Source organism: Castor canadensis, chromosome 9 (genome assembly GCF_047511655.1).
Source record: "Castor canadensis chromosome 9, mCasCan1.hap1v2, whole genome shotgun sequence".
NCBI lineage: Eukaryota > Metazoa > Chordata > Mammalia > Rodentia > Castoridae > Castor > Castor canadensis.
In genome coordinates this window covers 153,599,504-153,614,520 of record NC_133394.1, presented here as the reverse complement: position 1 = coordinate 153,614,520, position 15,017 = coordinate 153,599,504, and the positions used below count along the sequence as shown (strand labels likewise).

Here is a 15,017-nt window from a genome sequence, read left to right as displayed (position 1 = left end):
GTATCACTTGAGATAAAACTAATTTCATATCAAGTTGAACAACAGAAATACACCGGTGTCTTACTTGGCATCTATACTGATTATCTCCAAAAGCCATTTGCTCTGTCACACTCGTGACAATATGCTGGGATTGCCGGTCATCTGCCAGGGCAGGGGGAGGGAGTCCCTCATTTTTTGGACACATTCTGTGCATTGCATGCATCAGCATCAGCCCTCGCCACAAGTCAGCTTGCCGAGAGCTCGGTCAGCCCGTTGAGGCCTCTTCACCCCAGGGCCCATCTGTGCCTTAGTTTTGTTATAACCTAGCCATTTGGCCAGTTTCTTGCCACACATGTGGGAGGGCAGCCAGCATCCTGCACAGCAACTCTGGGTCAAAGACTTACCCCTGGTAAAGTAAGAATATGCCTTGGTAGATGGATGAAGTCTTAATAATTCTGCTGGGTGAAATAATTAATGGTAGGTGTATGTTAAGTTTTCAGCTTACTACTGCTTCTTTAAAAGTTTATGTGTCATATGGAATCATCTTTAAAATTGTTTTAGTTTTCTGTAGATCTGGTCTCAAGCCACCTTCTCTTTTCACATTGGCAGCTGGAGGAGAAGGCACGCCTGGAAGCTGAGGCCAGGGCACGGGAGCACCTGCATCTCCCGGAGGAGCCAAGGCGGCGGGAGGAGGAGGACGAGGAGGAGGAGGACGAAGAAGAGCATTTCAAGGAGGGATTTCAGCGGCTTCAGGAGCTTCAGAAGCTAAGAGCTGTAAAAAAGAAGAAGAAGGAGAGGCCTAGTAAAGACTGTCCCAAGTTGGACATGCTTACTAGAAATTTCCAGACAGTGACAGAGTCTGTCCCTAATTCTGAAAACATCCACAATGGCTCACTAGAGCAAACTGAAGAACCAGAAACCTCATCTCACTCCCCTTCCAGACACATGAACCACTTAGAGCCCAGGCCAGGGCCAGGAGCTGCCGGATATGCTGTTGACTCCATGGACCCCAGAGACTCCAAACTTCTGCTCCCCAAGGAGGTCAATGGGAAGCAACATGAGCCCCTCGCTTTTCTCCTTGACATGATGCACCACCACAAGGAGGGGAGTGGGAAGCAGAAGCTAAAGCAGCCCGCTAAGGCTAGCAGCGAGCCAACCAGGAAGCCTGCAGAGTCGCCCAGAGCCACGGAGGGGCAGCCCAAGCCCAGGCTGCAGACTGAGTCAAAGGCTAAAGTGGTCGACTTCACGCCCCTCTCAGAGCAGAAGAGAGAGGAGAGGAAAGTCAACAGTAACAACAATAACAAAAAGCAGCTGAACCACATTAGGGAGGAGAAATCAAACCCTGTCCCTCTGGAGCCACCCTCTCCTGTCCAGCCTCAGCAGAACGGCCGGCTGATTCTGGCCGATTCTCCTCAGCCAAAGGGCAAGAACAAGAAAAGCAAGAAGAAGAAAGGAGACAGAGCCAGCAGTTCAATTGGTAAATACAGGGTGGGTGGGGGTTGGGGGGCTTGCCTGTCCCTGCTGATTGTGTGTGATGGTGCCAGGGAAGCCCTTGCTGTGCAGGGGTGCTGCTCTCTGCCCTGTGGCACCATCTGTGACTTTCTCACCAGTAGTGAGAGGCAAATGCCATGGTGTTACATTTTGTTATTTTGAAATAATTTGAGACTTTCAAAAAACTATAAGAGGAGTACACAACTTATTTTCAGAATAGTTTTGATCCCTGGTTGGATGAATCACAGGTATGGTGCCTGTGCTGTCCCAGCACTGGCGATATCAGTATAGCCCTGGGTTGAGGTGGTGTCCCAGTTCTCTCCAGTGCCACGGCATGGGTTCTTTTTGTGACCATCTCCCCGTGGGTGTGAGGCTCTGATGACAGAAACCTGGGTCCGACTTGTGCAGTGCTAGAACACAGATCTGCCTGCCCCACCACTATGGAAAACCATGAGCTCACTTGCTTTTACTTGAAAAGTAAAAGGCATTTCCTTTTGCCCTTTGCTTTTTTCTTTTTTTTTAAATTTGTTCTGGGAAGCACTTCATGCCAGTTCATAGAGATCCATCTCATTCTTCTAGAGCTGAACAGCACAAGTTTTTCACCACTGCACCATGCACCAGCACTTAGTTAGGGTGTCTCCACTGCTTTGTAATGGCAGAAAGCCCTGTGGGGTTGGGATGTTTCTTCAGAGGAGAAAGTAAGTGGGTTGGCAGATTACCTGGGCACCTCAAGTTCTCCCTTAGCCTTCCTATCTCGCCCCCAGCAGCAGCTGAGCACTGTTTTGCCACAGCTGGGCCCCCAGAGTACACTGTCATGTTTTTTAACTTTTACCAATCCATTAACTCAAATCATTCTTCAGTGTAGTTTTCATTAGCATTTTCATCAAATTACAGTGAGTGGCAGTACTGAGGTTTGAACTTAGGGCCTCGCACTTGCTAGGAAGACACTCTACCACCTGAGCCACACCTCCAGTCTACTTTGCTGTGGTTATTTTGGACATGCAGTCTCCCAAACTATTTGCCTGGGTTAACCTTGAACCCCTATCCTCCTGCTTTCAGCCTCCAAGTAGCTAGGATTGCAGGCATGAGCCACTGGTGCCCAACTACCAGCCCTTTTTAGTTTTAGTTACTTTTGCCAAACCATCCTGGATCATGATCCTCCTGCTTACACCTCCCATGTAGCTGGAATGACTGGTGCACACCACCATGCCCAGCTTTACTGGCTGAGGTTGGGTCTTGCTTTTCTTTTTGCTCTGGCTGGCCTTGAACCCTAATCCTCTTAATCACCTGGGATTATAGGCATGAGTCTGCACCCAGTTAGGTCAACACATTTTTAAGGGCAGTTTCCTTATCTTTTATGAATTTTCTGTTCACACCTTTTTCTCATTTTTTTTTATTACAGTTTTGCTATTTCTTCTATTTTTAAGAATTCTTTATAAACTAGGGAGCTGAGTGCCAGTAGCTCACATCTGTAATCCTAGCTACTTGGGAGGCAGAAATCAGGAGGATTGTGGTTTGAAGCTAGTCTGGGCAAATAGTTTGTGAGACCGTATGTCAAAAAAATGCATCACCAAAATGGGCTGGTGGAATGGCTCAAGGTGTTGGCCCTGAGTTCAAACCTTAATGCTGCAAAAAAAAAAAAAAAAAAACAAAAAAAACCTTTATGTATGAGGGATATTGGCCTTGCAAACATTTTCTCCCAACTTGTAAGTTGTCTTATGACTTTGTTTTCAGCCATGTGGAAGTTTTCTATTTTGCTTCTATGTGGTCATCTTATCAATCCTTTATTGCCTTTGGAGTTTGACTAATTGTTAGAAGGCTTTTACCCTAACACCAGCATTAAAAAGAAATGCATGTACCCTGCTTCCTTCTGGTGTTTGTGTGTGGTTTCTTTTCTTTTTTTTTTTTTTTGCCACACTGGTTTTATTTCTTTTTCTTCTCTTTTCTCCCTATTTAGATATTTGATTCATTTGGATTTTATTCTGTTTTTTTTTGTTTTGTTTTGGTGGCACTGGGGTTTGAACTTGGGACTTCATGCCTACTGTGCAGGTGCTCTACCACTTGAGCCACTCTGCCAGTCCTAGAATTTACTCTAGTGTGTGGAATGAGATGTAGATCCAAGTTTATCTCTTCCAAATGAACAGCAGCTACTAAAAAGTCCATCCCGTCTATGTGCCTCTGCCGTCTTTGTCCTGCCTTCATTTCCACATGTGATCACTTCTGTTTCTGCACCTTGTATCCTTTTCCCCTCTCCTTAGTTCGGTGGCATTTTGCACCAAGTGAGTTGTTTTTGGGAGCTCTTTATTTTAAATGTCATTCTGTAGCCAGCAGCTACACTTCACTACTGAGCACTTGAAGAGCAGCTTGTCCAAATCGACAGATATGCTAAGTATAAAGCCCACGCTGGGTTTTGAAAGCCAAGCATAAAAACTGAATGAAATCTCCTGATGTGCTTTCTTTCCTTCTTTCTCTTTGTGGTGCTAGGGTGGAGCCCAGCCATGTGCCTAGCAAGTGCTGCTCTACTGCTAGCTGCATCCTGGCCTCAGTATAGCTTTGGTTGCCTGTATGTTGAGACAATACTTAGATGTGCTTTACCAAGTGATGACAAATTAATTTCACCTCTCTTTTTAATTTTTTTCAATATGGCTACTAAAAAAATTTTATATATGGGGTTGGGACTGGTTTCTGTTGGGCCTCGCTGCCTGACTGGTGGTGTGTGTATGTGGAAGCTGTTGATTTCCATGTTGTTAACTTTGCATCCTCTGCTTTACTGGCTTGCTTTATTGTCTGAGTGCTGTCGATGGTCTCAGGGTTCCAAGTTGGTCACATATCGGCAGATAGAGGAGGCTACTTTTGTTCCTCTAGCTCTTATGCCTCCCCTGCTTTTTTCTCGTCTAGCTGCATCCTTCCTGTCATAACAAAATATATCCAGTGTCTCTCTCCATGTTAAGTAAGATGTTGGCGAAAGGCTAAGGTCTATATTTTATCATGTGGGAAAGTATCCAGCAACTCTGCGTTGCTTAAGTGTGTCCATGAGGAATGGTGTTGAATTTTATCTAAGGATTTCTAGCATCTGTGGACACACTTACGGTTTTTCTTCTCAGGCCTGTTTGCATGGTATACTATATTACTCACTTCCACCACTGAACCAACCATGGACTCCTGTAATAAGGGCTCATTTGCTTGCGGTAAATTTTACTCCTCATTTGAGGTTCTGATTGCCATTTTAGTTCATATTCTACGTCCATATATGTGGCAGGTATGGATCTGTAACTTTTCTTTTGTTCTCTCTTTTTTTGGTACTTGACTGTATTGGTTCTGTGTATCAGTATTATACTTGCCTCATGAAAAAGAAGTTTTTGGCTTTTCTCATTTTCACTGTGAAACAGCGTGTCCTGCATTGGGACTGAAGTGTGGTGAATTCTCTGTTGGCATCCAGCCCTCGTCCTTTTTGTGCAATATTTTCTCAACAGCTATCTGCATGGAAATTGGTGTGATATTTCTGTATGTAATGAGGTTAATTTTGGAAAACTGCCTTATCTTAGTAAACTTTCCTTTTTATTTTACAGTACTGGGGTTTGAACTCAGGGCCTACACCTTGAGCCACTCCACCAGCCTTTTTTTTGTGATGGGTTTTTTGGAGACAGGGTCTCAAGAACTATTTGCCCGGGCTGGCTTCAAACCGCCTGGCACTTCAAATTTATTTTCATACACATCTGCAAAGTAGTAGACTCGTGGCTTGCATAAAATTTCATTTTTCTCTTGTCGTTTCTTTTTTTTTTTTTTAACTCATGTGCATACAATGTTTGGGTCATTTCTCCCCCCCTTTCCCCCTCCCCCTCCCTCACCCACCCTAACCCCTCGCTACCAGGCAGAAACTATTTTGCCCTTATCTCTAATTTTGTTAAAGAGAGAATATATCTCTTGTCATTTCTTATTGTGTGTATTCATGTTATCTTTCTGTTTTGCTTAAGCTTATGACTTGTGCATTTTGTCGTTTTTTTGTTTTGTTTTGAGTGAAAGTTGTATTAAGCAGAGAGGAAAAAAGAAGCGCCCCATGTAGGCGGGTCTGGGACTTTTTTAACTCAGGCTCTTTGGTAATCAGTTTTCCTCCACCTCTTTGATTTTCACTTCTATCTTTTTTTCTCTCCGTGTATCTGTTTTACCTTGCTGCTCATTTTCTATTTTTCACTTTAGAAATTTCATTCTCATCCCTCCAGTTTTGTTGATAAAAGTGTTCGGCATTTGGGGTTTTCCTCTGATCATTGCTTTAAATGTATCCTAAAGAGTCTTTGAGAGTGGGTTTCGTTGTGTTTATTATGGCCTTGACCTCACTATCCTCCTGCCTTCGCCTCCTGGGTGCTGGGATTACAGATGTGTACCACCACTCCTGGCTCCATAGAGCTTACAAACAATTTTTCCATTAGGTTTTTGTTTGTTTAAGAAATTTTGTATTTTCCATGTGTCCCTTCACCCAGTAGTGTAACTGGCAACTTTTAAGTTTCTAGGTAGGGAGGGCCTTTTTTTATTGTTGACTTCTAGGGTTTCTTGTGTTGTGTATAGGCATGTTTGTGACATTTCTGCTTCATGAAATTTGCTGGTATTTCCTTTGGGACTAGTTTATTAATCTTCTTTACATAGTATGACAAAATGCCTAAGATGATGGACTTATGAAGAAGAAACGTTTATTTCTGACTCACATTTTTAAAGCTTTGAGCCCATGATCAGTTGGCCCATTGCTTTTGGGACTGTGGCGGGCAGAATATCATGGCAGGAGCAGAGGAGGAGAGGGCTGGGGCCATACTACGTAGCCCTGACCTAACTTCTTCCCCCTCGGCCTACCTCCCACGAGTTCTAATGCCTCCAAATACTGCCATCCTACCTGTAGCACCAGGCATGTGAGTGTGTCTGTCAGTGTGCCTTGTGCAGTTGCTACAAAAGTGTCTTTTCACTTTGCAGTGTAACGGTGAACTTACACCTGTGATCTGTTGATTAATTGCACTGTTCAGAGCTCCTTTGTCCTGGTCACCTGCCGCCTGTTCCTTATTACGAATGTGTTTTCATGATTCCTGCATCTCCTGTCGCTGTGTTTTTTTTGTAGTTGCTTTGATTTATTTTCATTTCCAGTACTGAGAATGAGACCCAGGGCCTGGCACAGACCAGACAAGCACTCTGTCAATGTGCTGCACCTTTTTTTGTTTTTGTTTTTGTTTTTGTTTTGAGACAGGGTTTTTCTATGTTCCCCAGGTTGTCTTCTGTCTTTAAATCCTCCTACCTCAGCTTTCTAAGTAACTGGGATTACAGGCGTGCTCCACCATGCCTGGCTGTTGCATATTTAGTGAATGTGGCTTTACATATTAAAAAGTTGACTCCTTTTGTTGTGTTTTAGTTTGAGTTGTACTCAGGAGACACTTGGTTTCCCATTCATTGGATAGGTGGCTTTGTCCTTGGTTCCAGGTTGTTCTTCTGTATGCAGCATAGCCCTGAGTCAAATTTGGGAGCCAAAATGAAAATCTTTACTGCAGAATGTGGTGGTACGTGCTTGTTTTTCCACCTCTTCCAGAGGTGGAGGCAGGAGGATAGCAAGTTCAAGGCCAACCTAGGCTACATAGTTTTTAGACGCTGTCTGTAAAAACAAAAACCAAAACAACAGCACAAAGTTTCTGGTGAGTTGAGGTCATTCATGTTTATTGATAAAACTGTATTGTGACCCCAGTCTCTCCCTGTCTTGTAAATACTTCATCTCGTAAGTGCTGGTTGTTTTTCTATGCCATGTGCTTTCTTTGCACTTTTATTTCTAAAAATATTTGATACTTAGGGAAAGCTGGGGTGTTTGTAGTAGTGTATTTGTCTTAGCCTATGTTCTGTGGCTATAACAGAACATCTGAGACTGGGTCAGTCATTAAGAGAAGAGGTTTATGTGGCTGGGAAGTCCAAGATGGGGAGCCACATGGGGCAGAGCAGGAGAGAAAAGCTGAACTTGTCAGGCTTGGTTGCGATTCTGGGAAATGGAGTGACCTAAAGCAGCCCCCTTTCTGCTCCCCCACCCCCCTTGTCAAAAAGGCTTTGGAGAGGCCTGAGAGGTTTCAGATGGAGTATTTTGTGGAGAGTGCCTTCCTGCGTCTAGACCCAGTGTCTAGACTGGGTCAGCACTTTCCCTGCCTGTGGCCTGCATCCCTCTGTCCCCATCAGAGACTCAGGATCCTCACAGCTCTCAGGCCATACAGGGCAGGTTTCTGGAGCGATTCTTCTGAAGGGCTCCAGAGTCCTGGCCATGGACGAATGGGAGTCTGGGTTCCAGCTAGTGAGTCTCTGTTGACGGGACCTGAAGCAGAAATTGCTTCGCTCAATTGACGGGTACCCAGAGAGATCCACCTTCATTGGTTTCTGAAAATCTCACTTTACAAAAACTTTACAGTTCACAAAGTGGTTTAAATGACCTGTCCTGGTAAGACGAGCACTGCTGTGACGTGATGTGCCTCATCTCCTTCATTTTTCAGATGATGTCTTTCTTCCTAAAGATATCGACCTAGACAGTGTGGACATGGATGAGACGGAGAGAGAAGTGGAGTACTTCAAAAGGTAACGTGAGCACTGCTGTGGGAAGCACCGGTTGCTAAGCTTACATGGCTCTCTCTCTTCCATGACCCATGGAGCTTGTGTTGTCCCAGACCAGTTTCACTAGCAAGTCACTAGCAGCATGGGCCACCCCCAGTGTCCTGCCCACCCCAGCACTGGCATGCACACTTGGCCTCACTCATGCTTGCACACCTGTTTATTTCTCCCTCCTACATGTGTGTTGATGGTGGTTCTCACAGAGGGCCCAGACTTGCTCAGGTGTGTGTGATGTCTGCACATACTGGTGTGGCCCTTTTTTAAGGAGAAAAGTAGCATCTTAGACATTGGCTCAGTTCTTCCTAATGGCAAACTTTATCAGTACTATGTTCAGTGATGTTTTATCTACTGTGTAAATTATGGCAACAAAACCTTTTTGCCCCCGGTGGGGGGTGGCACTGGACCTCATGCTTGCTAGGCAGGTGCTCTACCACTTGAGCCACTCTGCCAGTACAACCACACCTTTTTTATAGAGAAGCTGAGGTGGGCAAGATTGCTATTCGAGGCCAACAGAGGGAGAAAATAGTTTGTGAGATCCCCATCTCAACAGAAAAAAGCTGGGTGTGGTGGCAGCAAGCATACAATAGGAGAATTGTAGTCAAGGCCACTCTAGGCAAAAAAGCAAGGCTCTAGCTCCAAAATAACCAGAACTAAAAGGACTGGCTCAAGCAGTAGAGCTCCTACCTAGCAAGTATGAAGCCCTGAGTTCAAACCCCAGTAATGCCAAAATAGATTGATAGATTAAATGAATAAATGAATAAGGTAACTGACACAAACAGATCAGTAAGTACAAAGTAAAACAGTAAGATGGGGTACATCATGTAGACTAGATAGTTTGTCAGATTGTATTAAAAAGTTTACGTTTAGGGCTGGAGGAATGGCTCAAGCAGTAGAGCGCCTGCCTAGCAAGTGTAAAGCCCTGAGTTCAAACCCCAGTACTGCAAAAAAAAAAAGTTTAAGTTTAAATGCAGGAAGGAGGGAGGGAGAAAAAAATGAAAAAATGTAGTAAACCCGCAAGAGAGAACTACAATATTGACAAATCAGGAAGCACCCTACCATGAGGACGTGACTTATTAAAGAAAAGAGAAGATGAGAGAGAAAGAGAGAGAGACGTGTACGAAACAGTTCTCAGTTGGGAAGGGTGTGAAAACACATGCCAAATAACGATGCCAGCACAGCAAGATGGGAAAGAGATTGAAGGAGAATGAAACCCGACTTTACAGATGATCACTGTGTCCTCACGTGAGTTAAGAGAGCGTGTCATAAGGGCTGGCTGCACAGACAGGATTGTTTCTCCCTGTGCCATCAGTAATTAAAAAATGAAGCTTGTAGAGGTGCCATTTGTGGGTGAGGACGCAGCTCAGTGCTCAGTAGAGCACTTGCCTGAGCCTGTGCGAGTTCCTGGGTTCAATTCCCAGCACTGAAGAAAAGAATGGAGATAGCGTTTATAACAGCACCAGAATCTCTGCAGAATCCATGGATAAATGTAACAACGTTGTACAAGACAACACCAAGGAAAACCTAAACTACAGACCCTGTTCAAAGACAGGAAGTGCTAGTGTATCATAAAGCTATGAAGTTTCTCAAATTTTATCTGTAAGCTTACAACCCAGAGTGGCTGGGCGCCAGTGACTCCCGCCTGTAGCCCTACCTACTTAGGAGGATCCCAGAAGCCAGATACCAGGCTCTGTTCTGCCAGGAGTTCTGCCAGGCTCCGTTTACATGAGATTCCAGAAAATGCAAATCCACCTGCAGTACCCAACAAGTGATTGCTGTTGGCCTAGAGAGAGGCAGGAAGCAAAGCAATGAAAGGTGCGTGGGGTTTCACAGAAGTGTTCCTTCTTGATGAGGTCATGGTCAGCACTGAGGAGGGAGCTCTGTGCCCACTGTGCAGTGTGGCACAGTGCAGTGCTCATCAGGCATGCCTCAGTAAAGTAGATTTTAAAAGTGTGTTTGGATTCACGTGGATGTGTTAAAGCTAAAGGAAAGTAAGGGAGCTGGGCGTGCTGGCGCGGGACTATAATCCCAGAACTTGGAGGATCAAGAGTTCGAGACCAGCCTAGGCTGTTAGTGAGACCCTGTCTCAAAAGACAAAGAATGAAAGGGAGGAAGAGAAAAGAGAAGCAAGGAAATTATCTCTGTTAAAAAAAAAAGGGATGGTGATTGCTTCTGAGGGGAGGAAGGGGGCAGCTTGTCTAAAGAGGGTACAGGGGAGTTGCCACAGGGTCCTGGCAGTGTCCCCTGGCTTGACTCTTGTGATGCACAGTGTTTGCTACATATCTTCCTGATGCAGTGTGTTTGTTTCATTCACTCTAGTGTGTGTTACAGCTTACAAAAAGGGTGGTTGCCTTACTCATAACCTCAGGAGGAATGAGAACATAAGGAAGGTGCTTTTCCTACCATTGTAGAACTGTGAGCCCAGAACCAGCCCAGCTGGTCAAAGTACCAACTTGGCTGTGTGACAGGATGGTGGAAATGAGGAGATACTAATGAGGAGGAAGCGGGATCCTTACCCCACACCAATTCCTGATGGGCTTAAGAGTTTGGATGTCAAAAGCAAACCTTTTGTCTGGGATGTAGCTTAGTGGAAAATCATAGGGTACGTGAGGCTGTGGGTCTGGACTGCAGCACCAACCCTGACCGGAAGAGCCCACCTTGTAATTAGGAACAAGAAAAGAGAAGTATGCTTTGATCTCAGAGTAGGAAAAGTTTTCCGTCTTTTTCTCGCCTTGGTGGCGGTACTGGAGTTTGAAGTCAGGCCCATATACCTAGCCCTTTTTTAGTTTGGTTTTTTGTTTTTTTGCCCAGGCTGGGCTTGAGCCACGTAGCATCTCTCCTAGTAGCAGAGATTACAGGCATGCACGCCAGGCTTGTTTCTGGAGGTAAGGTCTCACTAACTTTTTGTCCAGGCTGGCCTCAAACTACTTTCCTTCCTGTGGCTTCCCAAGTAGCTGAGATTACAGGTACAAGACACCACACCCAGCCCAAGATTTCTTAAAATGGAAACCATAAACTGAGTGCAGCAGATCCACTGCGCAGCTCATTACAAGGACTCACATGGAAAAGTAGAAAGGAAGTTTCCAGAAGAGTGTAACCAGTCAACAAAGGCGAGCCCTTCATGGGTTTGCAGAGAGCATACCTCCTACGTTGTTCCTGGGAGTAACACCATGAGGAAGGAATGGTGCCACGCTGTGACGTGTCTTCCTACAGTAGTAGGACCACACTGACTCACAGACATACTGCTTGCTGAGTGGAGCAAGCAGGAAGAAAAGACATTAGCAGGGCGAGGTGGATGCAGATGAAGCCCACCCTGACAGATGTTTGTGAGACCCCATCTTAACAAAATAAAACTAAAAGACCTGGAGGGTGCAGCTCAGGTGGGAGCACTTGAAAGCACGAAGCTCTGGGATCCCAGCACCACAAAAGAAAAACAAACAAACATGCATTCAGGACGACTCACTGATAGATGCTCAAAGTGAGCACAGCCAAAGCACCACTGCCGTGCACGCAGAAGTCACAGTGCTCGGCAAAGACAGCAGGGCGGCAGGGTCAGCGTGACGAGTAACCACACCATCCTCTCCCAGTGATCTGTGCGTGCATGTGACACAGTCCACAGGTGACAGCGTGGTCTGATGAGGAGGCCCCTGGGTGTGGGAGGCGCACAGTCAGGTGTCATTGGGCCTGGGGCCTTGGGGAGCAGCTTGGGTTTTATGCTCGGTGCTGGAGAACCCACTGGAAGCCTTCCTGCACATGGATTGAATTCATTCATCGAGTGATTGACGTTGTGCAGGAATGGGCTGTGTTTTTGAGCATTCTCAGTGCTGTGTGAGAAAGAGGAGGTGGGAGCCACACACACTAATGGGAGATGGGGGCACTTACCATGTTTGTAGGAGACAACAGAGGCAGAAATAGAAGCTTCAAGAACATTTAGGAGGTACTCGGCAGATTCAGGGCTTGACCAGCCGTGACCACAAAAAAGGAATTTGGGTTCTGGGAGGTGGAACAGCACATCCCTGGCAAGGGCTCAGTCTTCCTCCTCCTAGACTGAGGCAACACACAGCTGGTGCAACGACTGAACCACATGGTTTTGCCTGCTGAGTGAGTGACAACCACCATCCTTGTCACGTTTCACTTTAATTTCTGCTTCCCAGATTCAGTAGAAATCGAGGCACTGTGCAAGGATCCTTAAACAAAAGAAGCTGTTATTCCCTTCTTTAATACAGAAATTGCCCACTGTTGCGCGCGAGGATGGAGCACTGTGCTCTTTTTCAGGAAAAGCCCTCAGAGTAATGCTGTGGTCCCAACACAGGCTGCTGGCTCCGAGTCTGGGGTCCTTCCTGAGCAGGGACCCTGCACATCCTGCCCTGCATCCGGACTGAGTGGACAGGCTGTTGTAACTGTCTGCAATAAGAAGTTCTGATTTCATGAAGAAGTTAAGATACCCTGAAGCCTCAGCTTTGCAGCACCGAGTTCTTGTCCTTAGTACAGGCATGGGCTGTGAGCCAAACTCAGCCCACCCCCCACTTATGAGTGACTTGTAAGTTAAAAGAATTTGCACACCGAAGTCGTTGAAGAAGAGCACAAACTCGGTGTTTTGCCATCTGTAAACAGAGTTTCACTGGAGATTAGCTGTGCTCTTGCGCTACCAAGGCAGGGCGTGTGGCGCAGACTACAGGCCCACAGAGCTTAAGCATCTACTCTCTGCTCCTGTGTGGAAGTCACCTCAGAGCCCCATGCTTGGCAGCCAGCCCTCCCCAGTAGCTCCTGCTGGGTGCAAGGTCTGGGTTGAGGTGACATCCATCCATGACCCTGCCTCTGCAGACACGACTCTCCCAGTGCACACCTGCCAGTAAGGTCCAAAATGTGCCCTCCTTCCTGGCCCGAGCCAGGGGGTAGCTTTTTGCCTCAAGCACATCTCCTGTTCTCAAGGTCAGCTCAGGCCACTGACCAGGGCCTGCAGGGCACATGTTTGCACCCTCCTGTGCCCAGTACTCTGCCTGTGTGTCTGAGGAGTGCAGCTGCAAAGTCCTTCAACTGTCCCCTGACCCCAGCAGGTACCTGCAGAGGAGGGAGGCAACAGCTCCTTAGTCTTGTCTCCTTCCTGCCCAGCCACGTTAAGGGCATGGGATGGTACATGTCTACAATCCCAGCTACTCGGGAAGATAGAGTTCAAGGCCAGTCTGGGCAAAGTTATCAAGACCCTGTCTCAAAAACAAAATAAAGGGCTGGGTTAATGGCCTGCATCTGTAATCCTAGCTATATGGGAAGTATAGGTAGGAGGATCAGGCTGAGCCAGCCCTACCTGAAAAAAACACAAGCAAAAAGAGCCCAGGGGCATGGCTCAAGTGATAGAGACCTACCTAACAAGCACAAGGCCCTGAGTTCAAGCCTCAGTACTGCCAAAAAAACAAATATGTAAGTAAAAAATAAAAGAACTGGGGACATGGCTCAAGTGGTAGAGCTTGCTTAAGGTCCTGGGGTGGGGTGGAAGGGCAAGGTGGTGGCCAATGGCAGCTGCTCAGTACTGTCTGTTGGGCCAATGAGAAGCTTCCTCGAGAAGCCCACGGAGGCGTGTTCCTCCCAGGTTAAGCTGCTTTTCTAATGAGACTTCAACTGTCCCCTGAAGAACAAGGTAGGAAATGATGACACAAAGCACCAGAGGATGTGCCGGACCCCCTGACCAGCATCCTTAAGACAGGATCCCTCTCCTCTTCCAGGCACAAATACCCCTCACTGAGGCCCTCCAATGACTTTCTGGCAGCAGTAGGGCAGTGAGGTTGGTTGGTTCCAGACTGGGTGTCCTTTGGTGACTGGCTTTTTGTCTTTGCAGGTTCTGCTTGGACTCCGCTAGACAGACCCGACAAAGACTGTCGATCAACTGGTCCAACTTCAGCTTGAAGAAAGCCACTTTTGCTGCACACTGAATGAGGACCGCGTGGAGAGGGACGCGCGGGAGGCAGCGGGCTGTGCCACCCTGAGAGCCAAGCCCCTCATTGGCCCCCAGAACTGCAGCGCCCATACAGGGTGGGATGATGCAGCCTGCGATCCCCCAGACCGAAAACTCGCTGCTCGACCCGCGTTGTTAGCTCGTGTGCGTGTAGTCTGTGAGTGAGACTTCCTTGATTGTAGCTCTGTGCTGTCGGAACGGAGCAGTAGTCCCCGCCAGTTCCTCCCACCACTGTGGCCTCAGAGGCCTGGGCTGTGGCCAGAGACGAGTTTGCACCATCCACGTGGCTCCGTCGCCTCTGCATCTTGCCCTGTCCTGTCATCTGTCCCTCAGCTCCCGTGTGCCCTGCGTCCCACCTGAGGCGGGTTGGGCAGGCAGGCCTCCTTCGTTCTCCTCCACAATCTACTGTTTCCGAGTGTACACGTTGCGCTGTTTGTGTTTGAGCCCCCTGACTTGTAGCCAGCTTGTGTAAGACCCCTTGCAGAAAGAGAACGTTAAAAACAAGAAACCCACCCAGTACTCACACCATCAAGTCTGTTCTAGAGCGTACGACCGCATTAACACGGAGGCCTGCCTGGCTACTTTTTTAACATATTGTTAAGTGATATTAAAATCATGTCTTTCTTTTTGAAAGATGGAATACATTAGTACAGCAGGAGACCTAGTCTGGTTGCTTTCTGCTGGGAGCAGTGGGTGGGAGGTGACATGTGACTGATGTGTCTCCTTCGGGGAGCCAGGACGGCCACCCCAGGATTGGCTCCCCAGGGGCCCCAGGTGTCAGCTTAAGGTTCCTGGTGCCCTCACTGTGCCAGGCAGTCCCCGGCACCAGGACCAAACAGCCACCAGGAGTTGACAGCCAGCCGGATCATCAGAGGGCTGCGAGTGGCCATGCAAAGAAGACACAAGATGGGGCAGCAGGACAGCTGGGGTTGCTGGGTTATACCTCAGGGACACGGGGACACTGGAGTAAGACTTAACGGCCTGA

General features: G+C 47.1%; 1 protein-coding gene across 4 annotated transcripts in view; it reads left to right on the top strand.

Moving 5' to 3' along the window:
* Fam193a (family with sequence similarity 193 member A) overlaps positions 1 to 14,690 on the top strand; it is a 125,393-nt gene extending 110,703 nt beyond the window's left edge. For all 4 annotated transcript variants that reach the window (XM_020162741.2, XM_020162743.2, XM_020162745.2 and 1 more), the window contains 3 exons: positions 589 to 1,456; positions 7,971 to 8,052; positions 13,916 to 14,690. In XM_020162741.2, coding sequence (XP_020018330.1) covers positions 589 to 1,456; positions 7,971 to 8,052; positions 13,916 to 14,009 — 1,044 coding nt within the window. In that variant the 3' untranslated portion in view covers positions 14,010 to 14,690. The remainder of the gene's footprint in view (positions 1 to 588; positions 1,457 to 7,970; positions 8,053 to 13,915) is intronic.
* The last annotated feature ends 327 nt before the right edge of the window (positions 14,691 to 15,017 follow it).